At 39.9% G+C, this 16,170-nt stretch overlaps 1 protein-coding gene across 5 annotated transcripts in view; it reads left to right on the top strand.

Moving 5' to 3' along the window:
• The first annotated feature begins 3,447 nt into the window (after nt 1-3,447).
• The window catches only part of RIC1 (RIC1 homolog, RAB6A GEF complex partner 1), a 47,414-nt gene continuing 34,691 nt past the window's right edge, over nt 3,448-16,170 (top strand). For 3 of the 5 annotated variants that reach the window (XM_065664112.1, XM_065664113.1, XM_065664109.1), the window contains exons 1-2: nt 3,448-4,103; nt 14,488-14,595. In XM_065664112.1, coding sequence (XP_065520184.1) covers nt 3,963-4,103; nt 14,488-14,595 — 249 coding nt within the window. In that variant the 5' untranslated portion in view covers nt 3,448-3,962. The remainder of the gene's footprint in view (nt 4,104-14,487; nt 14,596-16,170) is intronic. The other 2 variants (XM_065664111.1, XM_065664110.1) reach the window with 2 other exon arrangements.

Genomic DNA, 16,170 nt, shown 5'->3' with positions numbered 1-16,170 from the left:
TTCATCTTTAAGGATGGTAACAACCACTAAAATTCACACACTGAAATCACCTCTGGATGGTCTATAGGAAACTGAGTTGAATACTTGCCCTGTCTTGTTCTGATTGTGTGGCTCTGTTCTTAATGAAAAAGTCCATTTTGGTTGGTCAAAGGATGACTAAGTATAATACACAGTTTTTACAACAGGCTAAGCTGTGGTAATCTTCACACTTCAGCAGCAGAAATCTGCTGTTACATAACCAGTTCTACAAAGTCAAGATGACTCAATGTTTTGATGTACGTAACAACAGATGCTTATGCATTGTCACAGATGTGCTGTGGTTTATATGACATACTGCCTGCGTCTGTAAGCAGCATGGCAAAAACTTCATGCTATTGACTATGATCATGCCTCACTAACAATCTTTCTGTAAGATTTTTGTTTTGGCTTTGAGCTATGCTGCTGGTTGTGACAATACTGGGATTTCACATACAAGGATTGACCCTCAATACTTACTCATGCAACAGCTGCAGTATAACATCAGCTGGGAGCTAGCTGTACAATCTAAATGACAGTTCATGACAATAGCTGCAAATCGATGCCAGGACTTTTAACAGTGGCAACTGTGAGGAATATCTGCCCTCTTGCAACATTTTCATCCTGGATCTTCTTTCACCACCAGCAGCATTCCTTCCTTCCTTTCACTAGCCTGCTAATACCAAGACTTTAGTTATCAAGGTTTACAATATTCCAACAGTCCCTGGATGTTCTGTGTTTCCACGGCTCTGCATGAGCTCTTTCTTTCCAGGACACAGCTATCTTAAGGGTGCAGTTTCCGAAACAACACGACTGTCACCGAGCAGGCAGCTGCAAGCAAGCCTTATCTTCAGCTAGGTGAACTTGATGACAACTGACAACAGGACCTCTGTGCACAAAGGGCTTTAACAATTCTGTTGAGCTTTGTTATCTTAGCCTCGCTGCTATGTCCTGTCACTGAGCCTTGGTAGCTATTGCCAGATCGGTTAAGAAATTCTGTGAGCTTGGTCCCCTGCATGAATTTCATTTCTACAAAACTTTTGAGTCCTAGGGTACTACTACGAGCTACATTCTAATACCACAACACTGAGAAACATGCTTATGTTTATATACTCAAGTACAAACAGCCCATGATTAAAAAGGTCAATTATTACCAAACTACCATTCTAGGCATCTAAGTATGTTCTTAATTCAGCCCACAAAAAGGTACCAAAAATGACAGTTCAGATCAATTCAGATCACTGATGTGAGGATTTTGACAGTCACACTTTTAACAGAACACCACACCATCATGATTTCTAATTTTAAATACGTGCGTCATGCCTCTCCACTAAGAAAGCAACAATAGCAGCAACAGAAACATTACAAAGACGTCAGTCTCTTTACTTTGCACAATGCAGACTTACAACAAAGCCCTACAACGTAGCTGCTATTAACAGCAGTAGCTGTTTCCTTTATTAATGCTGCTCTCAGCATATAACCTGGCGCTGTTCCACAGAACAGCACGAGCTGGAAGCACGTTTGTCTCTTATGCTTACATATGTTAAGATCCTGTAGCACTGACACACAGGTCCTTTACCATTTCACGGATTTTCCTGAAAAATTTCATGAAGTAAGATGAACTTGGCAAAATGTAATTAACCTGAAAGAAGGATGATTCTAAAAGTCATACCTATTCTTCAAACTGTATTTTGTGCCCTTAATTTTGTACTACCAGGAAGAGGAGTTGATGAGATGGTGCCACATTCAGCATTATTCATTATTCAGCCAGGCTGGATGAAGCCCTGTGTGGGATGGTTTAGTGTGAGGTGTCCCTGCCCATGGCAGGGGTGTTGGAACTAGATGATCTTGAGGTCCTTTCCAACCCTAACTATTCTATGATTCTATGATTATTTCCATTTCTTAATTTAGAAGGCTAGCTAGAAAAAAAAAGCAAGCCAAAAGGCTTCAGAGAAGCACCTATAGTAAAGAGGGTATTTGTAGCAGAAGCACTGACTGACATCTACCTGGAAACAGGAAATTCGATGGTAAGGCATTTCCAAGTTGCTCACTTAAAAGTCTAGGGCACAACATACTCTTTGTCTCACTCCTTTAAACATTTTTTTTTTCCAAGGCATATTATGGTATTGTACAGAGCCTAATATATACATTCTTACAACTCACTTCAGTGTTTACACTCAAATGGAAATATTTCAGATGGAATGTGGTATTTATACAGTAACAACAATTTATTACTAAAGATACTGCGAGAGAGCAGACCTTTGGAGTGGGGACGTTATTTGAAGGGAACTGGGTCATCTGCATGCAGCAAAGACCTGTTTTGAGACAGCTCGATCCAGAGGAACTCCTGTAATAATAAGCAGTGCTGCTTGACTGGTTCAGTAAGCTTTCCTGGTTATTTCGAGTAACTGCCCTTTCCAACACAGGAACTGCTTTCACAATGGTGTACACATCTACCTTTGGTTCTCTTCCATTTCCTTCTATTTTTGAATTACCAGAGGAGACTAAAAAGCTCATTCACCACCTCCAAAGCTATAGCTTTAGCTTCTTCTTTTCATCCTTCACAGCTCAGGCTCCTGCTAATATACAAATAACAGCATTTGGGCAACCGCCTGCAGGTGCAACTGTTCCCTGTGCCTGTGCTCACCTCATTCCCACAACACAGCCCCAACGACAACGTCCATGTTGGCGACTCACGGGACTCTCTCATTTATGCATGCCTTCACCACCTTCAGCAGCCCCCCTCGGCACCCTTCTCTCACTAAGGCACCTCTACCTCGCCGAGGTAGCAGGCTGAATGCGAAAGGGACATGTTTCGTGGACGGGCTCCGAACCACCAAACCCCGGTGCAGACCCTGGCCTCGCAGCGCCGCGAGGCGTGAGCAGCCCACCAACAGGCGGCGGCAGCCAGAAGCCAAGCCTCTCCCAGGCGCCACAGCCTGCTCGGAACCGGCCTCCACCGCGCTGCGGGCCGGCCCGCACACCGTGCGCGGACCCCTCGCAGCCAATCCGCGCTGAGCACGCCACAAGCCCCGCCACCACCGGGCGCGACGAAGCGCGGGCTCCCCGCCCCATAGCCCTCCTGCGCATGCGCACACCGCCACCACAGCCCCAGCGAGCGCGGCAAGGACATCTGTGCGCATGCACAGAAAAGCCCTCGCCTCGCTTCTTCTCTTCTGCGCATGCACAAGAGCGGCACCCGCCCGCTCCGGCGTCTTTTCGCCCGGAACCTTGACACACTCGGTCGGGGCCGGGAACTTCGGGAGTCCCTGACGTCACTTCCGAGCGGTCCTGTCGCCGGGGCCAATGGGCTTCTGTGCGCGCGTCTCCGCCCCGGCCCAGCCCCGTCGTTCGCCGCGGGGCAGCCGTCGCGCTCGGGGCGCTCAGACGCCGTAGCGGGGGAGGAGGAGGAGGAGGAGGGAGATGGCGACGGGGGCCTCGGCGGCGACAGCGTCGCGAAGAGCGGGTGGGCGAGGCACCCGCAGGAGGGAGGAGCCTCCGCTGCAGCCGCCGCAGCTCCCGAGGGCCCGCTCGGAGCACTGACCGGCCGCTTCCCCCCCTGCCTCCCTCAGGCCGCGGGGCGCTTGGCTCTCGGCCCACCCCGGACTTGCCTCCGTGTCTGCCCTCGGCGGCTGCGGCGCTACCCGCCCCCGCGCCTGCAAGGGAGCACCGGTGGCTGCTAAGGGCGACGGCCCGTAGCCCGAAGAGGCGGGGAGGCCTTAGTCGCCTCCCTCCGGGGCGGTGGTGGTGTGCCAAGGGGTCCTGTCGTTTCGCCGGTGATTATGCATGGTCGGCCCAGGTCCCCTGGTCAGAGCCCTCCCTGCGAAAGCCGTCGAGCGGCTAGCGAGCCCTTCTACTTCTTTCCTTCGGCTGATGTCCCCTGTGTCCCTCGCCTAGGCTAGAGAAAGCTGAGACCCCACTTCTTGGGAAAAGGGAAATCTGCAGCCATGTATTTTCTCAGCGGCTGGCCCAAGAGGCTGCTGTGTCCTCTGGAGTCCCTGGAGCAACCTCTTCACATCCAGACGGATCCCCAGAGAGCTTTCTTCGCAGTATTGTCCCCATCTCAGCTAAGCGTCTGGTACTGCAGAGTAAGTATTCATCTTCGTGTTAGTCTTCAGATCCAGCTCTCCCAGCTGAAAAGCCCCCTCATCTGTAAAATGAGAAGGGGTTGTAAAATTTGGGACTGAAGCTTAGAGAATGCTTTATTATTTGTGAATCAGAGTGGTTAAGCTACAATGTTTACTCATAGCAATGTAGTGTAAAGAAAACACATAAGATCAGTCAGCTTTGGAGTTAACACTGGTTGTTCCTGAAAATGAGAATTCTACCCAACTTTTTTTTTATTATTTTGATTTTAAATAGTGCTTAAGCTTAGTATATAGAGTGCTTGTAGCAATGCTTATTTTGCAGCTATGTTTCATGTTGTCTGCCTTCGTATGTTGTATGAAATATGTAAAAGAACATGAAGATTCAAAACTTTTTATGGAAGATGGAACAGACTAACATTCTGTGTAATGGTATAGCACAGAAGTTCACAAACTATTAATGAAAAGTTGAAAAGTGTTGTGGTCCTAAACAGAGTGTTACAGCTTTTGCATGAAAGTTGCTGTGCTAGCAACATCCGGTTTGAGACTAACTGAATAATTGACATTAAATGTCCTCCTTTTAATTCACTTTGAATTAATGTGGTAACAGAAATTCTGTTTGTCAGTTTGATTTGGTGCAGTCAGTGCAACAGCTGTGATTCTGAATTTAAATTTTTATTCTGGATCCTTTTAAGCAGCACCTAGATTAGACCCTAAATCTGTCTATAAATATCTCCAACTCCAGATAATTTATAGAGTTCATCTCAGATTACGGGAGAGAACTGTCAGTCCAGTTTTAGAAAGCTGATACTGGAAGGTATAAAATGACAGTTATAGATTTAAAATTTTGTTCTAAGTTATGCTGAGATTTCATCACTTTACCATATCTTGAGCTCTGCATGGCTGTTCATTAGTTCTTGGGTGGGGTGCTGATGCTGTGTTTTTCAACCTGTGCAAGTATCCAACTAGGGCATACCAGCCCAGCAACTATGCTGCGGGAACATCATCACGTGGCCTGTGTTTTCATAGGTTTGTGGCACATAGGATAGCTAAAGTGCGTGTTCTTCTGGCTTTTGCCAGTTGTTGAACCCATGGGTGTAGTCCATCAACAGAGCACAGCTGCTTGCCTTTTCCAGGAAAATACATTAAAAACCCAACAGACTTCTAGAATACTTCTGAAGATGTGCCCTATTGTCTACAATGTCGTTTACTTTCTGGTCTGTTCCTCAAGATGATGTTCATTAACTTACATGCTCTGACTTGTTTTCACGTGTTAAATGTTGTATAACTGGCTACAGACAGCATGAAAAGAATGCGCTTGATGCAGAAAGGTTGAGCAAACTTACAGGTCATTAATTTTTTTAAAAAATACATTTCTTTACTGTAAAGGTGGTGAGGCACTGGAATGGGTTGCCCAAGGAAGTTGTGAATGCTCCATCCCTGGTGGTGTTCAAGGCCAGTTTGAACAGAGCCCTGGATGACATGGTTTAGGGTGAGGTGTCCCTGCATGGCAGGGGGGTTGGAACTAGATGATCTTAAGGTCCTTTCCAACCCTAACTGTTCTGTGATTTTAACTCAGTATAAGGAGTGCTTTTGAGGAAGGTACTGACTTTGTCAGGCTTGTTCACTGCCTGATCTTAGAGTAAAAATTATGTTACAGTCTCACCACCTCTGTGGACATCCAGCTATAGAAGATTCCTGTAAGACAAAGGTTAACAGCATTTTAAAGACAGTCTCTTGCATTATTTTTAAACCTATAGCTGGGGTTTTAGGTGGGGAATTTTTGTTTGTGTTGTTGCTTTTTGGTTTTGATATTTGCTTGTTTTGAAGGTGAAACTTTTGTAAAACATGCTAAAATCATGGCATTCTGTGTTTTCATTTGTCGGAAGTATCTTTGGAACAAGGCTGAGTTCTCGTCAGGTTGAACGAATTAAATTTCGTTAAGCAGGATACCCTTCTGGCTAATGTTCTTGTTTAGACTTATTATCTCAACTAAATATAAGAGGTTTCATGTAAGAATGAGATCATGACTCTGCTGAAGTTCTGTTTTGAATTTTTCTAGAACAGGGGGCTCTTTGAAGTACTTCCAGGTGTGTGAGTTTACATATACGTATTTTTCAGGTGAAATAGTGATGTTTAAAGCTCCCCTTCACCTACTGTGTGCTAAGAACTAATGGAACTAAACAAAGTTTATCTAGAGTGTGGATTGGTTTTTGGTTTGGAAGCAATATAGGTATTAAGATTAGAAACTGGGGTAAATGGTGTAGGTAAAAACAGCTAGAATTCTGTCTGGTTTTGAGCAAAAAAGTACTTGAATATTTTACATGTTAGTTTGGATTGTGGTTAGACAGTGGTGAACATTTCTGATCGTGTACCAGTATTGGTGAAAGATTTTTTGAGCATGCACCGCCAATATGTGTACGTTTAATTATAAAATATATACATATGCTACTGTACTAATATGCACATTATCAAGCATACACAACATAGAAATTAAAAAATAGAGTAGGATAGAGCAGTTTAAGTTGAAAGGGACCTACAGTGATCATCTAGCCCAGCTGCCTGACCAAGTTAGGACTGACCAAAAGTTAAAGCATATTATTAAGGGTGTTGTCCAAATGTCCCTTAAATGCTGACAGGCACAGGCATCAACCACCTCTTTAGGAAGCTTGTTTCAATGTTTGAAAATTAAAAAAAAAAAAAAAAAAAGGTCAAGGCTAAAATAAACACTGTTTTAAATTTTTACTTGACTTATTAACGGTGTAAAAAGTATTTTTACTCCAGTAGATTGTCTTCAATACATCCCACTTTGGAGACTCCTGTTCCTAGTATTTCTCTTAAATCAGAAGACATTTTGGCACAGGTATCTGAGAAGTCTTTTATGCGAAAAGCCAGTGAAACTGTTCTCATTGACAGCATTGGAAAGTTAGTCAATGTTGTTAATTATGGTGATGTTATGTACTTGGATGTTTGAAATGAGAAACTTCAGTTCCTGTAAGAAACTTTCTGAAATGCTAGATTGAGATAATTGATGTTTAATAGACTAACTTGGGAACTAAAGGTGAAGTTTCACAAGGCAGCTGTGAGCTTTCCTGCTTTCACCTGTGTTTTAGCAGCTCTCATGGTGGACAAGTGGTGATTTTCACAGGGTTGTTCAGCTTGCTGAACAAATAGAAGTGTGTTTTTTCTGCGCATGAGGGGATCAAAGGAGCTTTGTAGTTAGCTTGTTGAAATTGTTACTCCTTTAACAGTACTGGTGTTTAATTTTAAATTGGTTTGGTTATCTCATGAAACAAGAGCATGAGGCAGATTTCTAGATATTCACCCACAGGGCTCTTGATATTAAAGGAAGATGTAGGCAACCAAGGAAGGAAGTACGATGGATGAGTGGAGTTTCCCATGTAAGTGATGAAGAGCAAACTGTGTGCAACAAGAATGGTCTGATGATGTAATTGTATGTGTAAATATAGTTCATAATTTCCTTTCTCTAACCTTAAAAAACTTGTATCAATGACAGGAATAATGACAGGCCTTGAATATTTAATGAAAACACCTGGAGGTTGTTGGACTGTGTGCTACAACTCTGCCAGTCAAAACCTGTTTTGTAAGTTCTTTGAAGCTAAAGTTGCTTCAACTACTCAGTTTGAGGAGCGTTTCTTAATTACCTAAGTGCTTATCAGCTTATGATTTACACTTAACTTACCCATGGTTTTAAACTTCCCTGGTTGTTTTTTGTTGTTGTTGTTGTTGTGTTTATTTTTATGATGATCTGATGCTGAATCAGATCACCTAAATGAACTATAAGCATACGGAAAAGCATGCATTTCAGAAAATTACATTTCCAAATATTCTGTGTTCATTCTAAATGCTGAAGCAGTCTATATAAGCAGAGCTGTCATAACTCACTCTTACATGCATTTCAGTCTTTAGCTGTTGGACTTGGTACGTGCTTTAAATCTAAGCATGCATGATAGTTAAATAGAAAAAACAGGGGACTGTTCTTCTGATAAAGAAGTGATCTCTGTAACCTGGAATTTTGGCATGATATAACTGGAGTTACTTGTGGCACTAGTGCTCATGGTTCATAGACTATATGAATAAGTGTACCAAAAAATAGCAGGTTTTAAGCAGGCCATTAAAAAAAGTAAATGTTTTCACCTTGTATTCAGGATTATGCTTTCATCTCAGAACTGTAAGCAGAATAATTACTGAATTATTATATATGGCCCTTTTCCTAGACAGGGTTAGATACAATCTCTATAGCATTTTTATCCAGAGTTTGATTGAAAAATGGGCAACAGAAGACTCAATGATGGCGTAAATGGTTTTGTATTGTGAATGATATAACACAGATAGCCTCAGTGCAAACTGAGATGTCTTGACTCTTCTGCTGTGTTTTTTCCTTAGTAATTTAACTCCTGAGATACAGCCTCTTACTGATATCCTTCAGACATTTGTCTGAGAAAGCCATTTCTTTTTATATATCAGTAACTTTGTGCTGTTGCTTCTGTTACAAAGATGTATTTGTGGTTACATAATTAGAGAAGTGAGAAATATCTGTTAAACTGATGGATTTATCATTTGAATGTAGAATTCTTACGGGAATATTCAGTGCTCAGTAGGCCTTAACCAGGTTTTTTGTGTTTCCTGTATATAAAATAGATGACCCCTGAAGGACTTGTCAGAATTACTTGCATGAAGAGAAAAGTGTCCTCAGTTATGAGTTTTGATTGTCCAATTAGTTGCACATAACAGAGTTGTTTTGCCAATATGAGACCAGAGATGAGGTTAGAGGTTCTTCATCACATGCAGTTCCACTTAATCCAAATTTAAGCATTTAGCAATTCCTGGGGTTGATGAGCAGCAATAATCTGTAGAATATGGTCTTTCTTATTGGCAGTGTTTCTGAGCAGCCGGTTAACAGAAAACTTTCACATGTGAGAGGTTGTGATTGACAATTCTTGTGCACTTTGGGTTTTTTTGAGCTCTTTTCACAGTAGTTTATGTGGACCACTGTATTGGGAACTGCGCTGTGTCTGTTACATGGATTCTCTGCTGATTCTAAGCTTTCCATATGCCCTTAAAACTGAATTAAAGGTGTTAGATTGTTGGAATTAACCTTGCTGTTAAAAATTCTTTCAGTGCTATCTAGTATCTCTGCTACTGGCAAAACGGGGTTTTGTGGTACTCTTTTTATTTCTTTTTTCCTCCCCTCTTCTGGTCCTTACAAATATGCTTTCCCCTTCCTTTTGCATACATGTTTTTCTTTTCTCCGTCTAACCTTCCTGATTTTTAGTTTATAAACCTATAAAGCTTCAGCTTTTTAAGTGGAGTGCAGACTAATGATGATCAGAACAGCTTGTTTTTGATTCTTGTCTTGTGCTTACATCCTAATGAAGCATTGAAACATTTGTCTTATGAAACTAAACAGACCATTTGTGGTTTTGAAAGTAATTGACTCTTGATTGTAAATGAGATTAATTTTTAATGTCTAGAATACTAAATTGTTAGGGGATAAGAATATTTGGATTTTAACAGTTTTCTACTGCCGTACAGGTTTGTGTATTGGTTAAATTAAAAAACTCAAACCCATACATAATACCATGTTGTCAGCTGCTAATATTGTTGCTTGCTCTCAGCAAATATAAGAATCTTCTTCATGGACATAATACTTGAGAAAGGCAGTGTTCCAGATATTCAGTCTCTAAAAGCCATAATTAAATGTAAAAAATTCATTAGAAAGTAAATTATTAGTAGTGAATTGATGACATTAAAGATGAGAATCCTTTAAAAGAGAGAAGAAAGTATTAAGGATTGTGAAAGTTAATTGGGGTTAAAATTCAAGTTACTTTAGATTTATAGTTACAATCAAAAGAGCAAAACAAAAAACAGAGTTCAGAGTTGAACATATGTTGGCTATGGGTAAGCTAGACAAAACATTCAGAACTCGGTGTTCTTGCATGTTATTTGAGCATAGCAAGATTCCGTGCAACTTTCTAAATATTTAAAAAAAATTAACTTTTTGCACTATGTAAGAATTTGAATATGACTGTATCAGTTGCTTGATGTAACATTAGAATTCAGGCAAGAATATGTTTTTGCTGTTCATATTCAATGCAGATATAATAACTGTTTTGTTTTGCATGAAAGTCATGGGCATGCTGGTGTCTTACTCAACTAAATAATACACCTGAGCAAAAGTATTATTTCGTATTTTTAGTAATTTTTTTGGTGACTGGAGATGTCAGTGTTCCTGTGTTGCTGTCTTTCCTCCTAGGTTCAAGTGAATTTGTAAGAGAGCAACTGAAAATAAGGGAGTGCTACAAAGTTTCAGTGTCTGGATGCAATGTGCTGTTAGGTGTTTACTTCTCAAACTTCGTCTAGTAGTTTTCCATTGTATATGGTGACCTACTTAGCCTGTTAAATCGACTAAATGTGCAGTTTATCCTTAACCTGCAGCAGTCAAACCACGGAATCCAAACTAAGGGAAACTCAAATTTTCATTATTTTATATTCTGGCAAACAAACAATGGTTATACCTCTCTCCAGTTGGTTAATGTATCGTTTCTTCAGAGCCCTTTAAACATCCCAATCAGGACACTTGCTCATGTGAGGGCTGCTGTTCAAGTCTGTACTACTTGCTCCACTTGAACATGGCATGTTCAGAGCAACATTCACGCCTTATTTTAGGGTTTAAATGTCTACTTGATTTGCATTTTACATCAAATGTAGTAGATGTGTTTAGAGAAGTGAAGTGATAATATCTCATGTCTAAGCTTGCTGAGAGAATTTGCTGCAGGGTTTGTGTATCTTAATAGATTTCTTCATAAAAACTAGTTTGTGTGGTTCAGTGTTCTGAGACTACTTACGCTGCTCATAGTTACTGCTTAAAAAAGGGAAAATAGGAAGATGTTGTATTTGATCAGGTAGAGTTAAGTAAAATAATATAAATTCCAAGTTTTTTCACCATGGGTTTGCTGTTCTGTTTTGTTTTGTGCTTGTTTGCTTAGGTATTTTGTCCTGATGGTGATGTGTATCTCATCTGTCATAGTGGAACATCCAAAGGAATTCTTAATGTACAGCAATTGATAAAGAAATGAAAGTGAGTTTTAAAGTAGTTTTGGTTAGGTGTCTTTGTTCATGAAGCTAGCTTGCTACCTTACTGTTTTATAAATAGTGCTATTCCTCTATTGAAGCACGAAGATTTCTGGGTAAGAGCTCCTGTGGAAGGGGCTATTGAGAAGCCAAGGTAGTTGAATGATGTCTAAGAAGGGAAGGAGATACAGTGTATTGAACTGTGGGATCAGGAAGGTCTGTTTGGTTTTTTCAGTAGCATTCTCTAGAGCACTGGAGGATTTGTTTACTTTTTGGTAATGATACAACTTTATTATTTTCAAAGTTATCTTTCTTTCCTCCCAATTGTTATCTTGTGAGCATCTAGCTCCACTGTTCTGCGTCTGTTTTGTCTGACTGTACATTCCTCCTGAGAGGCAAAATCAAAATATATTGAAATGCTAGATTTTCCCTGCAGCGGATTGTAAAATGCCAGATAAGCTTCTTATCTATTTTGGTAAGCTTTTGCTAGTTTTAAGTTGCAATTTGAGTGAAGACTTGCTTACTCACCTCTTTCTTCCTTAGCCTTTTGTTGTTTCTTCCTTAAGAACTGAAGGTATTTTCTTTTGTAAAAATGTGTGTGTAATGGCTTGCTCTGCTTGGGGCAAATAATTAAAATTAGGCCAATATACTGCTGTTTATAGAACATACTCCTGTGCTATTAAACATCTTTGGTGACTTCAGATGTAATAAATTACTTCAGATGTAAAATTACTGTTTCCCTCTGTTGTATGAACAGAGCAGGATATCGAGCTGCTGTTCTAGCTTTGTTACCCTCGTAGCGTTTCATACTTTAGTGGGAAGCTTGTAAACAGGGGGATAAAGTTTGTATGTTAAGGTTTTCCTCACATAAGAAATAATGCATTTGATTGTGGGATATGTGGAGGTAATTTGTATCAGTGAAACATTTATGGTTTAACCGTAAGCTAGGTGGCCTTTGACCTGTTGACTTAGAAGTGGGTCTGATTTCTAATCAGAAAGAAGTTACTTTAACTGCAAAAAGGTAAAAATGATTGCTTGCAGTCCCAATGCCTTTAGTCCTCATCTGTAAGTCACAAAATAAGATTAGTTTAAAAAATCAAAGTTTAAATTGGATATAAGGAGGAAATTCTTTCCTGTTAGGGTGTTGAGACACTGGAATCGGCTGCCCAGGGAGGTTGTGAGTGCTCCATCCCTGGTGGTGTTCAAGGCCAGGTTGGATGAAGCCTTGTGTGGGATGGTTTAGTGTGAGGTGTCCCTGCCCATGGCAGGGGGGTGGAGCTAGGTGATCTTGAGGTCCTTTCCAACCTTAACTATTGTATGATTCTATGATTCTATGAATTTTGTATCTGCTATATATGTAGAACGTTCCTCCAGGTTCTAAAGTGTAATAGTAGCTTTCTTATGAACAAATGTCACAAGAACTTTACAGTATAAATACTGTCATCGTGTTCTGTAAAAGCACCAATACAGGAAGAAAATTGTTTTTCGTTAATGAGCTTCTAAAATGTTTTTTTGCCTGCTGTGAAAATGTTTGAAGCATGGAAGTGCCTTACAGTCAGTTGCCAAATCTAAAACTAATGATGTAGATTACCAAGATTGTACTGTCACAGGGCATTTTTTCCTCTGTATCTATAGGGCAGTTAAGGTAGGTCTAGCAAAGTAGTGAAAGGCTGTGTAGTTCATGAGAACAATCAGTAAGAATCTGTTAAGAATAATTGCTTATTTAATGTTTGATAATTTGGCTTGCAAATATCTGCAAAGAAAACTACATGAATTGAAAAAGCTGGGAGATTCAGACTGGATGTGAGGAAGAAATTCTTTACAACGAGGGTGATAAAATACTAGAGCAGGTTGCCCAGAGAGGTGGTGGATACATTATCCCCGGAGACATTCAAGGCCAGGCTGGATGTGGTTCTAGGCAACCTGACCTAATTCAAGATACCGTACTCATTGCAGGAGGAACTAGATGGCCTTTGAAGGTCCCTTCTGATCCTACCTATTCTATGATTCTATAAATAGTTCTTAAAGAGTAGTTTGCTTGTTATACCTTATAATATAAATATTTAATTTTTATTTTTTTTTTTTTGGTAAGTAGTTTCTATGTGGGTGTGAAATTTAAGTAGTAGTGATGTTTACAGGATGCAAAGTGGTCCTAGTGATGGATGATAAGCTTTACCAAATGGTTTAACGATTACTTTCAGTAAAAAGAGTGATTCCTGTTCAGGCTTTTGGTTCCCTTTCAGGAACTGGATGAGTGTGCTGTTTGCTGCTACAACTTTAAAGGAAAACCTGGCACTCATAAAGTTAGGGAGAGCACCTATCATGAAGATGAGGAGAAACTTTCTTTACTTAGAAGGAAAAGTGTGGTTGGTTAAATTTAGCCGAAAGCTGAGGAAATAATGTTGTCATCTAATATATGTGCACAAATTTCTCCATCCCCATCTCCCAGTGGTGGAGGGTAGCAGAAGGGGCAATACCTATCTAAGCTGAAAGAGCAAGAATGAACAAACAGTTCTTAAATATATATAAGGAGGAAGAATGATTCGAAGTACTGGAGCAAGGAAATGGGTGGGTAACTTTCCATTAGGTTTTTGTGTCACAATTCTGAACTGCTTTTATGAAAGAGAATGAGTGCTTAGTGCCTATGGTAGCTTTTTCTGGCCTTCATGACCTTAAAGCTCTTCTTCATTCCTAGGAGGAAAGATGCTAATTGAGCACATTGCATCATACACAAAAATCTTTTCATCAAACTGTAGAGGTGGATTTTCTGCACAATTTCTTGCAGTATATTCTTGAAGAGATACAAATCAGATTTCCTGATTATGAGTCTCTTAAATCCAATGGCCCACCCATTTAGTAGCATCTTAGGAAATGGATTGAACCAAATACTCTGTAGAATATTTTATCCTAGTTAATTTGATTGTTTTCATTATAGGAGCCTGTGTGGATTGCTTCAGTCACCCTTCATCTAACTTGAAACTCCTTCTGTATTCTGTTGTTTCTCCTTTCTAGGCAAATGAAGAGTTTTATTTGAATATCCTGAATTTGAAAGCGTGAGATTAGGAATGACTGTGTGGCAGGGGTTGTGCATAAACTCCCTTTAAAAGTACTAGTGTGTGATGCATTGTCAAACATGCCCTAATTTTTTAACCTCCCTTCTCAGGGGAAACTTGCTGTTGCTGTTAAGGGTACATAGCTGTTTACAGTGTCGCAGTATAGCAGACGTCCCATTCCTTCCAGAGAGGAGATGTAATTTTTCCTTTTTTTTTTTTTTTTTTTTCTTTTTCTCCAGCCCAGTGTATTAATTGTAAGCTACAAGGAACTATCAAAAGCAGCTTTTCAGTTTGGACATTACAAACAAGCAGAATGGCGGCCTGACAGCACCATGATAGCTGTTTCAGTAAGTAGGGGTTTTACTTCTTACTCTGGTTAAACTATTGCAAATAAAGTGTTTTGTTACCAATTTTTGTGCTTATACAAACTCAATTATATATACACTTAAATGATATTTATCTTGTGAAAACATATAATAATACTAAGCATTGGGGTGTTTTTTGCTAGAAGCTTTCTTTAGTAGTTTTCATTCATTTTTCCCCTGAATAATGAACTGCAGTTCCTTGTGTTAAAGTAAAATTTAGATGAACTGGTGAGGGGTGATCCAGCATCTCACTACTTCAATAACCTGGTCACGAAGAATAAGAGAATTGAAAGACCTGTGAATGAAAGAAATAGTTGAGAGTTAGATGATGTATACATTTTTAGCTTGATAAATAGGATATACATATGTTTCAGAAAGGTGGATCACAAGAGCTGTGGCTTTATTAAGGTGCAGTATCTTTTGGTAATAAAAATGGCAAGGCACTGAAAACACAGAAACAAGGGCAGTGATAGATGATACAGACCCTTAAGAGTCTTAAAGGTAAGGGTAAAAGCTTCTCTCACATGGAAATAAAATTTGTACTGAAGGCAAACTTTGGTGTAGCACATAAAGCTTTATAAAATACCTCAGCTTTAATGGTATGCAGTTAAGCAACCTTAAGCAGTTCTCACACTGTCGTCATTCCCTAGCAATTCTAACTTACTTTACTATTAGTATCCTCTATTGCTGAAGTTTTGGCGCTTTTTTTTTAACTAATCATCCAGGTTTTTTCCTGATATTTTGTAGTTTCTTCTCTCATATTGCTGCATTTGTAGTTTTTCCAGTGTTACTGGTAAATATTTCTTGTTTCTTGTCTGTATCACTACATACATCCAAGGTAGCTAGTTCTCATAGTTAAACAAACTTGTGAATTGAGTCAAGATGCTTCAATATACAGAAATACACAAGGCATTTTAGTCCTTCCCCTGCTACAGGCAGCCCTCCAGTACAGACTGCTTTTCAGTGTGCATTCCCGTAGCTGAGACAGAGCTTTGTTAAACATCATAGCATATGAGAAATGATGTAGTGAAAGCTGTTGCATGGTACTGTACACTTTTGACTGTTAGAGATGAGAATGATCAGGGAACGGATTACGGTTATGGTTACTTTAGTAAGTTTCATGCAAAACAGACATTTCTAAAGCAATGTAGAAACCTGAGTGAACTAATACAATCAATTTGTGGGAAGTATATGGTTGAATGCTTCTGCATTTCATCCAGCTCTTTATGGAATATGAGGTTCTATTTAAAAATGAACCTGTAACAATAGCAACTTTGTGCTTTGAATAGTGTTCAGTAGGGCCCTTTGTCCCTTAATACCAGTATAAAGATACTTCAGAGTATTGTTTTACCTTTCCTTCCAGGATAAGATAACTTTCAGGTTAAATATTTAATGATGTAATGGAAAGAACCTGTAAAGATGTTAGAAATGAACGCATTTCTTTGCCCCATAATACCTGAACATGATATTGCTGCACATAGAAGAGCTTCCATTTATTTCAGCCTGTCTGAAACTCATAGTTATGGTTTGGATTTTATTCTTGTACGAGAAAAATAC

Source organism: Lathamus discolor, chromosome Z (genome assembly GCF_037157495.1).
Source record: "Lathamus discolor isolate bLatDis1 chromosome Z, bLatDis1.hap1, whole genome shotgun sequence".
Classification (NCBI taxonomy): Eukaryota; Metazoa; Chordata; class Aves; order Psittaciformes; family Psittacidae; genus Lathamus; species Lathamus discolor.
The sequence above is the reverse complement of the archived record's forward strand: the minus strand, read 5'-3'. Positions and strand labels throughout refer to the sequence as shown.